The following is a 20,494-nucleotide window of genomic DNA, read 5'->3' as shown; positions in this document are numbered from 1 at the left end:
TATGTCTCTATCTCTCTATCCCACCAGAACTGACCTCAGAACAGTTAACCAGTGATATGCCTCTATCTCTCTATCCCACCAGAACTGACCTCAGAACAAACAGTTAATCAGTGATACAGTATGTCTCTATCTCTCTATCCCACCAGAACTGACCTCAGAACAAACAGTTCATCAGTGATACAGTATGTCTCTATCTCTCTATCCCACCAGAACTGACCTCAGAACAAACAGTTCACCAGTGATACCATCCTGAGAGATGAGATGTCACCACAACCACTTCTCCTGTCACTCACTGGTTCATGAGCTCAACCTAGGATGCATCTGAAATGGCACCCTATTTCCTATATAGTGCACTACTTTGACCAAAGCCCTCTATGTGCCCTTGTCCAAAGTAGTTCACTACATAGTGAATAGGGTGCCAAATCAGACACAACCCTAGAGGAGATTGATTGGATGTGGAGTAGTGTAACGACCCTAGATGATAAACACATTACCCATCTCTTCCTCGGGGATATACTTATTGGGATTGTGTCTAGCTAGGGCCTTTCTCTTTGGGCCAGGCGATCTGTGTTCGCAACCCACTAGAGACCTGGTCCTTCTCCCTCAGTTCATTATGATATGATATAACCAATCTGGGTTCACGCCCCACTAGAGACCTGGTCCTTCTCCCTCAGTTCATTATGATATGATATAATGATATAACCAATCTGAGTTCACGACCCACTAGAGACCTCGTCCTTCTCCCTCAGATCATTGTGATATGATATAACCAATCTGGAATCACGACCCACTAGAGACCTCGTCCTTCTCCCTCAGTTCATTACAATATGATATAACCAATCTGGGTTCACGACCAACTAGAGACCTGGTCAATCTCCCTCAGTTCATCACAATATGATATAACCAATCTGGGATCACGACCCAGTAGAGACCTGGTTGTCACGTTCCTGACCTGTTTTCTGTTGTTTTTGTATGTGTTAGTCGGTCAGGGCGTGAGTGTGGGTGGGCATTTCTATGTTATGTGTTTCTATGTTGGTTTGGGTACCTGATATGGTTCTCAATTAGAGGCAGGTGGTTTTCATCTCCTCTGATTGAGAGCCATATTAAGGTAGGTGGTGTCACATGGTTTGTTGTGGGTGGTTGTCTCCTGTGTCTGTGTTTGTCGCGCCACACGGGACTGTTTCGGTTTGTTTGTAGTCTGTACCTGTTCGTGCGTTCTTCGTTATATGTAAGTTCTCATGTTTTAGGTCAGTCTACGTCGTTTGTTGTTTTGTAGTTTGTTAAAGTGTTTTCGTGTTTTTCCGTCTTACTTTAATAAACTCATTATGTCATTTCACCACGCTGCGTATTGGTCATCCGATCCATCTCGCCTCTCCTCGTCCGAGGAGGAGGAAGAAGTAGAAGTCCGTTACACTGGTCCTTTTCCATCAGTTCATTACGATATGATATAACCAATCTAGGATCACGACCCACTAGAGACCTGGTCCTTCTCCCTCAGTTCATTACGATATGATATAACCAATCTGGGTTCACGCCCCACTAGAGACCTGGTCCTTCTCCCTCAGTTCATCACAATATGATATAACCAATCTGGGTTCACGACCCACTAGAGACCTGGTCCTTCTCCCTCAGTTCATTACAATATGATATAACCAATCTGGGTTCACGCCCCACTAGAGACCTGGTCCTTCTCCCTCAGTTCATTATGATATGATATAACCAATCTGGGTTCACGACCCACTAGAGACCTGGTCCTTCTCCCTCAGTTCATTACGATATGATATAACCAATCTGGGATCACGACCCACTAGAGACCTGGTCCTTCTCCCTCAGTTCATTATGATATGATATAACCAATCTGGGTTCACGACCCACTAGAGACCTGGTCCTTCTCCCTCAGTTCATTATGATATGATATAACCAATCTGGGATCACGACCCACTAGAGACCTGGTCCTTCTCCCTCAGTTCATTACGATATGATATAACCAATCTGGGTTCACGACCCACTAGAGACCTGGTCCTTCTCCCTCAGTTCATTACGATATGATATAACCAATCTGGGATCACGACCCACTAGAGACCTGGTCCTTCTCCCTCAGTTCATTATGATATGATATAACACAGAGTTGTGCAAACTGTACATCATCGCAATGCAGTTAGTTCCATTCACTACAGTAGGGATAGTAACAATGGCACATTTGATTAATTTAGTCAATTTCTTGAGCCCAAGGGACAAGTTACATAAGTCACTGGTCTAAAAGACTTGATGAGTTTATCTAATATGAGCTGTAGCAGAGAGCATGTTCTACATAACTTATATTAAATAACCATGTTTTAACAGTCCAAATTCACAGACCTAGTAGGTCTTCTGGGTAGAAGAAAATAGAATGTTTTATAGTACGTGAAATTTCGGAAAACATGTGTTCGCTTTAAATGCCAGGATGTCGTACTCATTTCGACTTTTCATCAAGTAGAATTCACTGCACACTATTGAGGAAGATAATCTGTACTCATATAGACCTCTAACTGACACTGTAGTAAGTCTCCATAGTAACAGATCTGTACTCATATACACCGCTATACTGACACTGTAGTAAGTCTCCATAGTAACAGAGTCTGTACTCATATAGACCTCTAACTGACACTGTAGTAAGTCTCCATAGTAACAGATCTGTACTCATATAGACCTCTATACTGACACTGTAGTAAGTCTCCATAGTAACAGAGTCTGTACTCATATAGACCTCTAACTGACACTGTAGTAAGTCTCCATAGTAACAGAGTCTGTACTCATATACACCTCTATCTATACTGACACTGTAGTAAGTCTCCATAGTAACAGTCTGTACTCATATAGACTTCTAACTGACACTGTAGTAAGTCTCCATAGTAACAGAGTCTGTACTCATATACACCTCTATACTGACACTGTAGTAAGTCTCCATAGTAACAGAGTCTGTACTCACATAGACCTCTATCTATACTGACACTGTAGTAAGTCTCCATGGTAACAGAGGAAGACAGGTAGAGATCGAGACAGACCTGTTTAATCCTACCCTTCAGAGGTATTAACACTGATAGTACTACGCACTTGGATGATGCTGGACACACACACACACACACACACACACACACACACACACACACACACACACACACACACACACACACACACACACACACACACACACACACACACACACACACACACACACACACACACACACACACGTGAGCCACTTACACCACAGCCTGTACGTATACATTAAATTGTAGTTAGCTGTATTTCCTGAGGGCTATAAGTAGTAGTTAGCTGTATTTCCTGAGGGCTATAAGTAGTAGTTAGCTGTATTTCCTGAGGGCTATAAGTAGTTGTTAGCTGTATTTCCTGAGGGCTATATGTAGTAGTTAGCTGTATTTCCTCAGGGCTATAAATTGTAGTTTGCTGTATTTCCTCAGGGCTATAAATTGTAGTTGGCTGTATTTCCTCAGGGCTATGAATTGTAGCTAGCTGTATTTCCTGAGGGCTATAAGTAGTAGTTAGCTGTATTTCCTGAGGGCTATAAGTAGTAGTTAGCTGTATTTCCTGAGGGCTATATGTAGTAGTTAGCTGTATTTCCTGAGGGCTATAAGTAGTAGTTAGCTGTATTTCCTGAGGGCTATAAGTAGTAGTTAGCTGTATTTCCTGAGGGCTATATGTAGTAGTTAGCTGCATTTCCTGAGGGCTATATGAGTTAAGCGAGCAATTAGCAGCTCAACCCACTCTGCCTAGATATGTTGTCCACTACAAGATCTGCCTTGGTTTCAATTGGTTTTATTGTAATAGAAAATGTATCTGCTGGAAGCTATTGATGCTGTTTCTGAAGCCTCTGCGCTCTGCCTAAGAAAACAGCTATCTTCATCTATTTTCTGCCATATTGCTTTCCCCTATCCAGTCCTGTCAGATCTTCAATAGGGAGCGAACGAGGACAGGAAGAAAGACACGTTTGTGGAATGAAACATGGCCCAAGGTTGTGACCTCAGTAACCCCTCCAATAAATAATTGCTTATTCCTGGAACTCTCTGTTCCAGTGAAACCACTTCACTCCAAACCCCTCCAAACCTCTGTGTCCCAAATGGCACTGTATTCCCAATTTAGTGCACTACTGTTACCCATAGAGTGCATAGGCTTCTGGTCAAAAGTAGTGCACTAAATACGGAATAGGGTGCCATTTGGGATGCATCCCCTTTCTGATTTCTGAGTCCGATGGATTTTCCCATGCCTTCATTCACAATAATGAGATTGCTCTTCTTTGGTCATTAGTGGGAAAGCTGTCCCAAATCACAGGGATCAAAGCAATTTAATCACACCATGTTTGTGCTGGAGCAGAGGCAGATTTCCCTGTAGTTATCTGTGTTCCAAACGGGACCCTATTACCTACATAGTGCACTGCTTTTGACCAGAGCCCTAAAGTAGTGCACTATGTAGGGAATAGGGTGCCATTTGAGATACAGTACTTATCAGCGACTGTTGCTGCCCTTTCTGCAATCCTTCATTTCAGGGACCAAGTAGAGAAACCACATCCAAAACACACAGACCAGAGTGGCCTGTCAGTTAGGGGACTGAAACACAGACCAGAGCGGCCTGTAGGTTAGGGGACTGAAACACAGACCAGAGTGGCCTGTAGGTTAGGGGACTGAAACACAGACCAGAGTGGCCTGTAGGTTAGTAGACTGAAACACAGACCAGAGTGGCCTGTCAGTTAGGGGACTGAAACACAGACCAGAGTGGCCTGTCAGTTAGGGGACTGAAACACAGACCAGAGTGGCCTGTAGGTTAGGGGACTGAAACACAGACCAGAGTGGCCTGTAGGTTAGGGGACTGAAACACAGACCAGAGTGGCCTGTCAGTTAGGGGACTGAAACACAGACCAGAGCGGCCTGTCAGTTAGGGGACTGAAACACAGACCAGAGTGGCCTGTAGGTTAGGGGACTGAAACACAGACCAGAGTGGCCTGTCAGTTAGGGGACTGAAACACAGACCAGAGTGGCCTGTCAGTTAGGGGACTGAAACACAGACCAGAGTGGCCTGTAGGTTAGTAGACTGAAACACAGACCAGAGTGGTCTGTCATTTAGGGGACTGAAACACAGACCAGAGTGGCCTGTAGGTTAGGGGACTGAAACACAGACTAGAGTGGCCTGTCATTTAGGGGACTGAAACACAGACCAGAGTGGCCTGTAGGTTAGGGGACTGAAACACAGACCAGAGTGGCCTGTAGGTTAGTAGACTGAAACACAGACCAGAGTGGCCTGTAGGTTAGGGGACTGAAACACAGACCAGAGTGGCCTGTCGGTTAGGGGACTGAAACACAGACCAGAGTGGCCTGTAGGTTAGGGGACTGAAACACAGACCAGAGGGGCCTGTAGGTTAGTGGACTGAAACACAGACCAGAGTGGCCTGTCGGTTAGGGGACTGAAACACAGACCAGAGTGGCCTGAAGGTTAGTGGACTGAAACACAGACCAGAGTGGCCTGTCAGTTAGGGGACTGAAACACAGACCAGAGTGGCCTGTCAGTTAGGGGACTGAAACACAGACCAGAGTGGCCTGTAGGTTAGGGGACTGAAACACAGACCAGAGCGGCCTGTCAGTTAGGGGACTGAAACACAGACCAGAGCGGCCTGTCAGTTAGGGGACTGAAACACAGACCAGAGTGGCCTGAAGGTTAGGGGACTGAAACACAGACCAGAGTGGCCTGTAGGTTAGGGGACTGAAACACAGACCAGAGCGGCCTGTAGGTTAGTGGACTGAAACACAGACCAGAGGGGCCTGTAGGTTAGGGGACTGAAACACAGACCAGAGGGGCCTGTCATTTAGGGGACTGAAACACAGACCAGAATGGCCTGAAGGTTAGGGGACTGAAACACAGACCAGAGTGGCCTGTAGGTTAGGGGACTGAAACACAGACCAGAGGGGCCTGTAGGTTAGTGGACTGAAACACAGACCAGAGGGGCCTGTAGGTTAGGGGACTGAAACACAGACCAGAGCGGCCTGTAGGTTAGTGGACTGAAACACAGACCAGAGCAGCCTGTAGGTTAGGGGACTGAAACACAGACCAGAGTGGCCTGTAGGTTAGGGGACTGAAACACAGACCAGAGTGGCCTGTCAGTTAGGGGACTGAAACACAGACCAGAGTGGCCTGTAGGTTAGGGGACTGAAACACAGACCAGAGTGGCCTGTAGGTTAGGGGACTGAAACACAGACCAGAGTGGCCTGTAGGTTAGGGGACTGATACAGTGATTTATAATGGAGGGATACTTCTACTGTCTGAATGATAAACAGTGATTTATAATGGTGGGATACTTCTACTGTCTGAATGATAAACAGTGATTTATAATGGAGGGATACTTCTACTGTCTGAATGATAAACAGTGATTTATAATGGTGGGATACTTCTACTGTCTGAATGATAAACAGTGATTTATAATGGAGGGATACTTCTACTGTCTGAATGATAAACAGTGATTTATAATGGTGGGATACTTCTACTGTCTGAATGATAAACAGTGATTTATAATGGAGGGATTTGTGGCACAAATCCAATACAAGTCAATGGTACCTTTATTAGCATTTTCGCGCTTCGTGTACAAATCATCCTAAAGTATCTAAAAATGTATTGTGAAGTTACTTATTGATGATATGGACATGAAGCGCGAAAATGCTAATATAGGTTAGAATTTGAAAACAGTGGCCAAGTAACCAAAACCAAAGCATGGCTTGCTGTCATACCGTGTCCACAGACTGCTTACAGAGTATTGAAACCAATATGTCATTTTGTCATTTGGGTGAACTATCCCTTTAAGCGGCAGGTAGCCTAGTGGTTAGAGCGTTGGGCAAGAAATCGAAAGGTTGCTAGATCGAATCCCCAAGCTGACGAGGCAAAAATCTGTCGTTCTGCCCCTGAACAAGGCCATCATTGTAAATAAGAATTTGTTCTTAACTGACTTGCCTAGTTAAATAAAGGTTAAATAAAAACCTGTGTTACCATCCCCACCTGTTCTCTTTCTGCATAGAAAGACACTTACCATCACTTGAAGCAAGGCCACCAGGTAAAATCCTTTTGACGTAGACTCCAAACTCCTCTCCCGTTAACTCCTTCATTCCTCCAATGACTTTGATCCCTGAGGGAGGAAAACAACACCATAGAACAGAGTTTAATAGTAGCCTGTTTAACTACTGTCTATCTGTCACTGGGTTACTAATGACTCATAGAACAGAGGGCTGTTTAATAGTAGCCTGTTTAACTACTGTCTATCTGTCACTGGGTTACTAATGACTCATAGAACAGAGGGCTGTTTAATAGTAGCCTGTTTAACTACTGTCTATCTGTCACTGGGTTACTAATGACTCATAGAACAGAGGGCTGTTTAATAGTAGCCTGTTTAACTACTGTCTATCTGTCACTGGGTTACTAATGACTCATAGAACAGAGGGCTGTTTAATAGTAGCCTGTTTAACTACTGTCTATCTGTCACTGGGTTACTAATGACTCATAGAACAGAGTTTAATAGTAGCCTGTTTAACTACTGTCTATCTGTCACTGGGTTACTAATGACTCATAGAACAGAGGGCTGTTTAATAGTAGCCTGTTTAACTACTGTCTATCTGTCACTGGGTTACTAATGACTCATAGAACAGAGTTTAATAGTAGCCTGTTTAACTACTGTCTATCTGTCACTGGATAGGTAATGACTCTGAGCTGAAAGCTGTCTCAGGAAGAAAAGTAGAGAGCTCCAATTGAACGACAAAAACCTGATCCCATCCACTGAAGTTCATGAAGTTTGGAGAGTTTGACCTTGTTCTTCAGTCATTGTGCAGAACAGCAGAGATATCTGTATGCTGTCACAATAGTGGTGGGAATTCTGTACACTCTCTTTACATCAACAGGCCTATCTGCTTCAATAATATAGCATGAGTTAAACCTACACAACTAAGGCAGTCTCTAACAGCCTTGAGGGGATACAGAAACTAAGGTAACCCTTCACAAAGCCTTTGTAATGTAAATTAGCATACTAATACCACTGCAGTTTAAATAATGGTTACATAAGCAATGTACTAATCGTATACAGTGTATGTATATTCTACAGAGACACTCCTGGACTCTCAATGTTTTTTGGGGGGGACTGAAGTGAACTATAAGGAAAGTTTTGCCCAGGTAACAGGCCAACAACCACCGATGAACTTTACTACATGATAATTACAACGAAAGGTAACTTAATGGTTGCCTCAGGTTAAAAGTGTGTGTGTGTGTGTGTGTGTGTGTGTGTGTGTGTGTGTGTGTGTGTGTGTGTGTGTGTGTGTGTGTGTGTGTGTGTGTGTGTGTGTGTGTGTGTGTGTGTGTGTGTGTGTGTGTGTGTGTGTGTGTGTGTGTGTGTGTGTGTGTGTGTGTCCCGGGGAGTGAACTGAGGACTATTGTAGTAAACAACTGATCTCCTTGTCATTATCCTGCAGGACAGAGCTCAGCGGTTAAAGCCTCACCACATGTCTCACTTCTCTACTACACATTCACACACACGCACGTGCACGCACACATACACACACACACACACACACATGTGCACGCACACACGCACACGTACACAAACACAAACACACACAGACTAGCTCCAAAACACTGGTAACTGTTATCTACAGTCTGTCTGTTTCAGTCTGTCTATGGACATGTACAAAACCCTGTACTGTCCTCTGCTCTTAGCCTAGTTGTCCTGACACTTGGTCTACATAGACAGGTTAACCTACAGTATAGATCCTGTACTCATAGATCTGTGACAGGTTAACCTACAGTATAGATCCAGTACTCATAGATCTGTGACAGGTTAACCTACAGTATAGATCCAGTACTCATAGATCTGCGACAGGTTAACCTACAGTATAGATCCAGTACTCATAGACCTGTGACAGGTTAACCTACAGTATAAATACAGAACACATAGATCTGTGACAGGTTAACCTACAGTATAGATCCAGTACTCATAGATCTGCGACAGGTTAACCTACAGTATAGATCCAGTACTCATAGATCTGCGACAGGTTAACCTACAGTATAGATCCAGTACTCATAGATCTGTGACAGGTTAACCTACAGTATAGATCCAGTACTAACAGAACATGGAAGGGACATGTGTTCATCACTACCCAGCAGACAGTCAGTAAATAGAATGTGTTCTAGACTTTTCCAGTGCAGTCTTCTCACAGTCAGTAAATAGAATGGGCCGTTTGGGAAATTTTCTTCAAAATGTGAGTATACCCACTTCTCCAAGCACCACTACACCACTGGTCAGTACTGTAGCTAGCTGAGTGTGTTGTGGGATAGAATTTGTTAGGTTGTGAGTGTGTTCTATAATAGAATGTGTTACAGACTTACCCAGTCCATTCTCACAGTCAGTAAATTCTATTTCATGAACGGCACGATCTACCCCATACGGACCCATTAGTGTCCTAGAGGAGAGGAGAGGAGAGGAGAGGAGAGGAGAGGAGAGGAGAGGAGAGGAGAGGAGAGGAGAGGAGAGGAGAGGAGAGGAGAGGAGAGGAGAGGAGAGGAGAGGAGAGGAGAGGAGGAAGAGAAAATGAAAGAAAGTGAATCACCAACATCAGCTTTACATTGATTATCCAAGGTTTGATAACAAAGAAACTAACTAATTGACCATACCCCAGAGCAGTAACCAATATACATCTCCATTATACACTACACACATTTCCTGGTTTCACAGATTCCAGAACACCACCAGGCCACTAGAGCATCATTAAGCTGGAGCAGGTTTCACCATAGGGCTCTATTTGATTTTTTTTTTAAATATTAGCGCTGGCTGTAGCGCTACAGGTCCGGGGGGGTGTCAGAGATATTCTTTGCTATTTTCATAGCGGGAATTATGAGTGCAAGACCGGGACGTGGCGCGAAAGGGCTGAGCTTTGATGAGTAAATAAGTTGTAGGTGTGTCGATGCTTGGCCCCTCACTGGCCAATCAGAACATGGATTAAATTGAGATTTTGTGTCACTGATCTACACACAAAACCCCATAATGTCAAAGTGGAATTATGTTTTTAGAAATGTTTATAAATTCATTAAAAATGAAAAGATTAAATGTCTTGAGTCAATAACCCAATAAACACTTCGTTATATCAAGCCTAAATAAGCTCAGGAGTAAACATTTGCTTAACAAGTCACATAATAATTTGCATTTGAATGACTAACCCATCTCTGTACCCCACACATACAATTATCTATAAGGTCCCTCAGTTGAGCAGGGAATTTCAAGCACAGATTCAACCACAAACATCAGGGAGGTTTTCCAAAGCCTCGCAAAGGGCACCTACATTATTAGTAGATGGGTAAAAATAAAAAAAGCAGACATTGAATATCCCTTTGAGCATGGTGAAGTTATTACTTACACTTTGGATGGTGTATCAATACACCCAGTCCCTACAAAGATACAGGCATCCTTCCTAACTCAGTTGCCGGAGAGGAAGGAAACCGCTCAGGGATTTCACCATGAGGTCAATGGTGACTTTAAAACAGTTACAGAGTTTAATGGCTGTGATAGGTGAAAACTGAGGCTGGATCAACAACATTGTAGTTACTCCACAATACTAATACAAACATTACAAACATGCATCATGTCTGCAATAAGGCACAAAAAAAGTACTGCAAAAAATATGGCAAATAAATGAACTTTTTTTCCTGAATACAAAGTCTTATTTTTGGGGCAAAACCAACACAACACATCAATGTGTAGCACTCTTCATGGTGGTGGTGGCTGCATCATATTCTTTACTTTAGTTTCTTTAGTAAATATTTTCTTACCTCTATTTCTTGAACTGCATTGTTGGTTAAGTAAGCATTACATGGTAAGGTTGTATGTACATACCTGTTGTATGTGACAAATATAATTTGATTTGATTCATGGGTACACTTATCTTCGGTAAGGGCTAAGTTTTTTTAGGTTTAAAAATAAATGGAATAGAGATAAGCACAGGCAAAATCCTTAAGGAAAACCGGGTACTGTCTGTCTGCTTTCCAACAGACACAAATTCACCTGTTTCTCTATTGGCCTTTTGTTCTCTACTCTGTAACTTTCTCAATGATCATGATTCACGATTCACGATTCATTCAGAATAATCCATAAATCATGGTAGCATCCTCATTCATTTAGAAGTGGTATATTGAGCAAACAATATACCTCAGTATTTGGATTATTTATTTTATTTCATCTTTATCAAGAGTGTCAATAATGATGGAGCTGACTGTATCTACAGTATATCATGCAAAAACTATCAAAGAAAAAAACGACAAAGTATTTAACCTATTTCCATGGAGTATATTCATACACAAACTATGAATGATAGGCCCTAACACAGTAAAATATTTCTCATTGTGGTGTTCTTGAGGTGTTCTGTGGGGTTATTGTATGTTTCGGTAGAGATGGTATAGAGCTGCTGTGTGAACCATGGAGCTACTGGTAAGCAATGACAATCTGCACTGTCTGCACAATCTCTCGGGGTATGGGATCTAGCCTTCTGATTCAGCCCCCCGGGGCAGTGGGGAATATCAATATTTCAGCGTGAGCGGCTCCATGGACACGTCACAGAGGACAAAAGACTCCTGTCACTAAGACAATGAGAGGTTGACGTAAGTACAAATGAACCAAGCAAGCCACTGCTATTAGAGGGTTGAGTATTGAAGTCGTTGGTGAACGTGGGTAGACCAAACGTTGGCTTTAGGGAGAGAAGGTGAATGTTTGGAAAGAAGGAAGTGTTCTTTAGGAGAGCACTGAGAAGAAGAACAAACAGTCGTTTTGTGTTGATGAATGGTAACGTCTGGTAGTATGCAAGTCTAATAGAGGATCTTACCTGATGAAGATAAACCTCATCACAATGACCTACTATAGGTCTACTGCAGATTGTATTATCTATTCAGGTCTAATAGAGGACCTTTATGAAGATAAAGAGCACCACTTCAGCACCTGGAGGCTGGAACATTCAGTCTGCTCTGCTCCTCTAGAACCAAAGCATTGATTCTTAGAGTCTTAGAGCTGTGGGTTTAAAGTTTAACAGAACATCAACCCAACACCACCTCCACCAAATGACAACCCAAGTCAATAGAGAAACAAAGCAGCCATCTTTGTCTGACTAGACATTTCTGATTAACATATTTGAGTGGAGAGGAGTGACACAAACACTGAACCATGTGGCAGTAAGCATACAGCATAGATACAATGATACTAGACACTGAACCATGTGGCACTAAGAATACGGCATAGATACAATGATACTAGACACTGAACCATGTGGCACTAAGAATACGGCATAGATACAAAGATACTAGACACTGAACCATGTGGCACTAAGAATACGGCATAGATACAAAGATACTAGACACTGAACCATGTGGCAGAAAGCATACAGCATAGATACAATGATACTAGACACTGAACCATGTGGCACTAAGAATACGGCATAGATACAAAGATACTAGACACTGAACCATGTGGCAGTAAGCATACAACATATAGTCGAAGTCGGAAGTTTACATACACTTAGGTTGGGGTCATTAAAACTCGTTTTTCAACCACTCCACAAATTTCTTGTTAACAAACTATAGTTTTGGCAAGTCGGTTAGGACATCTACTTTGTGCATGACACAAGTATTTTTTCCAACAATTGTTTACAGACAGATTATTTCACTTATAATTCACTGTATGTCAATTCCAGTGGGTCAGAAGTTTACATACACTAAGTTGACTGTGCCTTTAAACAGCTTGGAAAATTCCAGAAAATTATGTCATGACTTTAGAAGCTTCTGATACCTGTACCTGTGTACCTGTGTACCTGTGGATGTATTTCAAGGCCTACCTTCAAACTCAGTGCCTCTTTGCTTGACATCATGGGAAAATCAAAAGAAATCAGGCAAGACATCAGGAAAAAAAATTGTAGACCTCCACAAGTCTGGTTCATCCCTGAAGGTACCACGTTCATCTGTACAAAAAATAGTACGCAAGTATAAACACCATGGGACCACGCAGCCGTCATACCGCTCAGGAAGGAGACGAGTTCTGTCTCCTAGAGATGAACGTACTTTGGTGCGAAAAGTTCAAATCAATCCCAGAACAACACCAAAGGACCTTGTGAAGATGCTGGAAGAAACAAGTACAAAAGTATATATATATCCACAGTAAAACGAGTCCTAAATCAACCTAACCTGGAAAGGCCGCTCAGCAAGGAAGAAGCCACTGCTCCAAAACCGCCATAAAAAAGTCAGACTACGGTTTGCAACGACACATGGGAACAAAGATCGTACTTTTTGGAGAAATGTCCTCTGGTCTGATGAAACAAAAATAGAACTGTTTGGTCATAATGACCATCGTTATGTTTGGAGGAAAAAGGGGGATGCTTGCAAGCCAAAGAACACCATCCCAACTGTGAAGCACGGAGGTGGCACTATCATGTTGTGGGGGTGCTTTGCTGCAGGAGGGACTGGTACACTTCACAAAATAGATGGCATCATGAGGCAGGAAAATTATGTAGATATATTGAAGCAACATCTCAAGACATCAGTCAGGAAGTTAAAGCTTGGTCGCAAATGGGGTCTTACAAATGGACAATGACCCCAAACATAATTCCAAAGTTGTGGCAAAATGGCTTAAGGACAACAAAGTCAAGGTATTGGAGTGGCCATCACAAAGCCCTGACCTCAATCCCATAGAAAATGTGTGGGCAGAACTGAAAAAGCATGTGCGAGCAAGGAGGCCTACAAACCTGACTCAGTTACACCAGCTCTGTCAGGAGGAATGGGCCAAAATACACCCAACTTATTGTGGGAAGCTTGTGGAAGGCTACCCGAAAAGTTTGACCCAAGTTAAACAATTTAAAGGCAATGCTACCAAATACTACTTGAGTGTATGCAAACTTCTGACCCTCTGGGAATGTGATGAAAGAAATAAAAGCTGAAATAAATCATTCTCTCTACTATTATTCTGACATTTCACATTCTTAACATAAAGTGGTGATCCTAACTGACCTAAGACAGGGCATTTTTACTAGGATTAATTGTCAGGAATTGTGAAAAACTGAGTTTAAATGTATTTGGCTAAGGTGTATGTAAACTTCTGACTTCAACTGTAGATACAAAGATACAAGACACTGAACCATCTGGTAATAAGCAAACAGCATAGATATAAAGTATACTAGACACTGATCCATCATTCTACTTCTATGATATTCAGTGAAGCAGGGGAATCCCTGTGGTTCCCAAACATTGTTGGTCTACTACAGATTCTCTCCAACCCTGTTCCTGGAGAGCTAACCTCCTGTAGGTTTTAACTCCAACCCTGTTCCTAGAGAACTAACCTCCTGTTGGTTTTAACTCCAACCCTGTTCCTAGAGTGCCACCCTCCTGTTGGTTTTAACTCCAACCCTGTTCCTGGAGAGCTAACCTCCTGTTGGTTTTAACTCCAACCCTGTTCCTGGAGAGCTAACCTCCTGTTGGTTTTAACTCCAACCCTGTTCCTAGAGAGCTACCCTCCTGTTGGTTTTAACTCCAACCCTGTTCCTGGAGAGCTAACCTCCTGTTGGTTTTAACTCCAACCCTGTTCCTGGAGAGCTAACCTCCTGTTGGTTTTAACTCCAACCCTGTTCCTAGAGAGCTACCCTCCTGTTGGTTTTAACTCCAACCCTGTTCCTGGAGAGCTAACCTCCTGTTGGTTTTAACTCCAACCCTGTTCCTGGAGAGCTAACCTCCTGTTGGTTTTAACTCCAACCCTGTTCCTGGAGAGCTAACCTCCTGTTGGTTTTAACTCCAACCCTGTTCCTGGAGAGCTAAACTCCTGTTGGTTTTAACTCCAACCCTGTTCCTAGAGTGCCACCCTCCTGTTGGTTTTAACTCCAACCCTGTTCCTGGAGAGCTAACCTCCTGTTGGTTTTAACTCCAACCCTGTTCCTGGAGAGCTAAACTCCTGTTGGTTTTAACTCCAACCCTGTTCCTGGAGAGCTAACCTCCTGTTGGTTTTAACTCCAACCCTGTTCCTAGAGAGCTACCCTCCTGTTGGTTTTAACTCCAACCCTGTTCCTGGAGAGCTAACCTCCTGTTGGTTTTAACTCCAACCCTGTTCCTGGAGAGCTAAACTCCTGTTGGTTTTAACTCCAACCCTGTTCCTGGAGAGCTAACCTCCTGTTGGTTTTAACTCCAACCCTGTTCCTAGAGAGCTACCCTCCTGTTGGTTTTAACTCCAACCCTGTTCCTGGAGAGCTAACCTCCTGTAGGTTTTAACTCCAACCCTGTTCCTAGAGAACTACCCTCCTATAGGTTTTCACTCCAACCCTGTTCGTGGACAGAAACCCTCCTGTAGGTTTTCACTCCAACCCTGTTCATGGAGAGAAACCCTCCTGTAGGTTTTAACTCCAACCCTGTTCGTGGAGAGAAACCCTCCTATAGGTTTACACTCCAACCCTGTTCCTGGAGAGAAACCCTCCTATAGGTTTTCACTCCAACCCTGTTCGTGGAGAGAAACCCTCCTGTAGGTTTTAACTCCAACCCTGTTCGTGGAGAGAAACCCTCCTATAGGTTTACACTCCAACCCTGTTCCTGGAGAGAAACCCTCCTATAGGTTTTCACTCCAACCCTGTTCGTGGAGAGAAACCCTCCTGTAGGTTTTAATTCCAACCCTGTTCGTGGAGAGAAACCCTCCTATAGGTTTACACTCCAACCCTTCCTGGAGAGAAACCCTCCTGTAGGTTTACACTCCAACCCTGTTCCTGGAGAGCCACCACCCTGTAGGTTTCACGGACAGCAGCTCTCCAGGAACAGGGTTGGAGAGCCCTGGTCTGCAATGAACCAAATTGTTAACCCTTGTTACACCATTGTGACCCAACTGATAAACCAAACACTACCTGTAGCCTCCAAATCACAACCCAAATCAACACAGAAACAAAGCAGATTTGCCTTTGTCCATTGACTAGAAAGCTGTCTGAAAATCATCTGAGAGAGGAGTGCAACACGGTACACTAATCACACAGCAGAAGACATGGACAGATCCTCTACTTCTCTGATGTCCACAGCAGCAGCGTTATTCTATTGGTTGAATGGTTCTTCCCACATGTTTTGGATCTGCTGTATGTCCCAACAAAAGTGATTTAATATTCCTTGTGGAACTTTGACCCATAGTAATAAAACCAAACAATATCACTAGCCAATATCTTTAGCCAGAACACATGGCTTCAGACTCAATCCAGTATCAACTACTGTAGCTGTGGCCCATCATTGGACAGTCCAAACGCACCATTTAGGTAACCATTTGTTGTATTATTGCCACCAATCCCTCTCTACTCTGGGAATATTTTCTATTTTGTCTATTCTCTCTGTGAAATCAGCTCGTATTGGCACCAGGACTGCAAAGTAAACACGTTGAGCAGCCTTGCCAAATTCCCCACTAATTCTCCTTTCAACGTTTTCATTTGGAGATTTGGGGTAGTTAAGACTAAAATCCTGATTTCCTTTTTGGTTCTGTTTCAAGTCAGATTGGACTAACCGTTGTTACATAGCAAATGTCTAACAGAGGGTCAAAATAATACAATAATACTGGGTTTTGGCATTAACTTCCCAAATGCATCCATAATAGACTACAATGTAGTGTAATAATACCTCAATACATGCTATGGTGTTATAACAAGCTGGCAGGGAGAGATTCTTCACAACTAACCAACCCTATTCCATCTCCCTGCATCATTGCCCACATGGAGAGATGGAGAGGGGTGCGTGGCTGACCGGATGAGCTGTGTAGGCTACACTCAAATTACAGTGTAGTTTATTATATCCTCGTTATGAAAATACACTAAAGATAGGCTACACACTGGGTAAAATACACTAAAGATAGACTACACACTGGGTAAAATACACTAAAGATAGGCTACACACTGGGTTAAATACACTAAAGATAGACTACACACTGGGTAAAATAGACTAAAGATAGACTACACACTGGGAAAATACACTAAAGATAGGCTACACACTGGGTAAAATACACTAAAGATAGACTACACACTGGGTAAAATACACTAAAGATAGACTACACACTGGGTAAAATAGACTAAAGATAGACTACACACTGGGTTAAATACACTAAAGATAGACTACACACTGGGCAAAATACACTAAAGATAGACTACACACTGGGTAAAATACACTAAAGATAGACTACACACTGGGTAAAATACACTAAAGATAGACTACACACTGGGTAAAATACACTAAAGATAGACTACACACTGGGTAAAATACACTAAAGATAGGCTACACACTGGGTAAAATACACTAAAGATAGACTACACACTGGGTAAAATACACTAAAGATAGACTACACACTGGGCAAAATACACTAAAGATAGACTACACACTGGGTAAAATACACTAAAGATAGACTACACACTGGGCAAAATACACTAAAGATAGACTACACACGGGGTAAAATACACTAAAGATAGACTACACACTGGGCAAAATACACTAAAGATAGACTACACACTGGGTAAAATACACTAAAGATAGACTACACACTGGGTAAAATACACTAAAGATAGTCTACACACTGGGTTAAATACACTAAAGATAGGCTACACACTGGGTAAAATACACTAAAGATAGGCTACACACTGGGTTAAATACACTAAAGATAGGCTACACACTGGGTTAAATACACTAAAGATAGACTACACACTGGGCAAAATACACTAAAGATAGGCTACACACTGGGTTAAATACACTAAAGATAGACTACACACTGGGCAAAATACACTAAAGATAGACTACACACTGGGTTAAATACACTAAAGATAGGCTACACACTGGGTTAAATACACTAAAGATAGGCTACACACTGGGCAAAATACACTAAAGATAGGCTACACACTGGGTAAAATACACTAAAGATAGACTACACACTGGGCAAAATACACTAAAGATAGACTACACACTGGGTTAAATACACTAAAGATAGGCTACACACTGGGTTAAATACACTAAAGATAGACTACACACTGGGCAAAATACACTAAAGATAGACTACACACTGGGTTAAATACACTAAAGATAGGCTACACACTGGGTTAAATACACTAAAGATAGGCTACACACTGGGTTAAATACACTAAAGATAGGCTACACACTGGGTTAAATACACTAAAGATAGGCTACACACTGGGTAAAATACACTAAAGATAGGCTACACACTGGGTTAAATACACTAAAGATAGACTACACACTGGGCAAAATACACTAAAGATAGACTACACACTGGGTTAAATACACTAAAGATAGGCTACACACTGGGTTAAATACACTAAAGATAGGCTACACACTGGGCAAAATACACTAAAGATAGGCTACACACTGGGTAAAATACACTAAAGATAGACTACACACTGGGCAAAATACACTAAAGATAGACTACACACTGGGTTAAATACACTAAAGATAGGCTACACACTGGGTTAAATACACTAAAGATAGACTACACACTGGGCAAAATACACTAAAGATAGACTACACACTGGGTTAAATACACTAAAGATAGGCTACACACTGGGTTAAATACACTAAAGATAGACTACACACTGGGCAAAATACACTAAAGATAGGCTACACACTGGGCAAAATACACTAAAGATAGACTACACACTGGGTTAAATACACTAAAGATAGGCTACACACTGGGTTAAATACACTAAAGATAGACTACACACTGGGTTAAATACACTAAAGATAGGCTACACACTGGGTTAAATACACTAAAGATAGACTACACACTGGGCAAAATACACTAAAGATAGGCTACACACTGGGTAAAATACACTAAAGATAGACTACACACTGGGCAAAATACACTAAAGATAGACTACACACTGGGTAAAATACACTAAAGATAGACTACACACTGGGTAAAATACACTAAAGATAGGCTACACACTGGGCAAAATACACTAAAGATAGGCTACACACTGGGTAAAATACACTAAAGATAGACTACACACTGGGCAAAATACACTAAAGATAGACTACACACTGGGTAAAATACACTAAAGATAGACTACACACTGGGCAAAATACACTAAAGATAGGCTACACACTGGGCAAAATACACTAAAGATAGGCTACACACTGGGTAAAATACACTAAAGATAGACTACACACTGGGCAAAATACACTAAAGATAGACTACACACTGGGTAAAATACACTAAAGATAGACTACACACTGGGCAAAATACACTAAAGATAGACTACACACTGGGTAAAATAGGCTACACACTGGGTAAAATAGGCTACACACTGGGTAAAATAGACTACACACTGGGTAAAATACACTAAAGATAGACTACACACTGGGTAAAATAGACTACACACTGGGTAAAATACACTAAAGATAGACTACACACTGGGTAAAATAGGCTACACACTGGGTAAAATACACTAAAGATAGACTACACACTGGGTAAAATAGGCTACACACTGGGTAAAATACACTAAAGATAGACTACACACTGGGTAAAATAGGCTACACACTGGGCAAAATACACTAAAGATAGACTACACAGTGGGTAAAATAGGCTACACACTGGGTAAAATACACTAAAGATAGACTACACACTGGGTAAAATAGGCTACACACTGGGTAAAATACACTAAAGATAGACTACACAGTGTGTAAAATAGACTAAAGATAGACTACACACTGGGTAAAATTGACTACACACTGGGTAAAATACACTAAAGATAGACTACACAGTGGGTAAAATAGACTACACACAGGGTAAAATACACTAAAGATAGACTACACACTGGGTAAAATACACTAAAGATAGACTACACACTGTGTAAAATAGACTAAAGATAGACTACACACTGGGTAAAATTGACTACACACTGGGTAAAATACACAAAAGATAGGCTACACACTGGGTAAAATACACTAAAGATATAATACACACGGGGTAAAATACACTAAAGATAGACTACACACTGGGTAAAATACACTAAAGATAGACTACACACTGGGTTAAATACACTAAAGATAGGCTACACACTGGGTAAAATACACTAAAGATAGACTACACAGTGGGTAAAATTGACTACACACTGGGTAAAATACACTAAAGATAGACTACACAGTGGGTAAAATAGACTACACACAGGGTAAAATACACTAAAGATAGACTACACACTGGGTAAAATAGGCTACACACTGGGTAAAATACACTAAAGATAGACTACACACTGGGTAAAATACACAAAAGATAGGCTACACACTGGGTAAAATACACTAAAGATAGACTACACAGTAGGTAAAATACCCTAAAGATAGACTACACACTGGGAAAAATAGACTACACACTGGGTAAAATAGACTAAAGATAGACTACACACTGGGTAAAATACACTAAAGATAGACTACACACTGGGTAAAATAC

The 20,494-nt window shown here is 42.0% G+C and overlaps 1 protein-coding gene across 1 annotated transcript in view; it reads right to left on the bottom strand.

Annotated features, from left to right (window-relative positions):
- Positions 1-20,494, bottom strand: part of LOC139569805 (uncharacterized) — a 122,624-nt gene that overhangs the window by 66,458 nt on the left and 35,672 nt on the right. The window contains exons 2-3 of the mRNA XM_071391519.1: positions 9,406-9,479; positions 7,067-7,162 (exon numbers count right to left, since the gene is read on the bottom strand). Of these exons, the coding sequence (XP_071247620.1) occupies positions 7,067-7,162; positions 9,406-9,479 (170 nt within the window). The remainder of the gene's footprint in view (positions 1-7,066; positions 7,163-9,405; positions 9,480-20,494) is intronic.

Source organism: Salvelinus alpinus, chromosome 1 (genome assembly GCF_045679555.1).
Source record: "Salvelinus alpinus chromosome 1, SLU_Salpinus.1, whole genome shotgun sequence".
Taxonomy (NCBI): Eukaryota; Metazoa; Chordata; class Actinopteri; order Salmoniformes; family Salmonidae; genus Salvelinus; species Salvelinus alpinus.
Note: the sequence above shows the minus strand (reverse complement) of the source record. Positions and strands in the feature narration are given on the sequence as shown.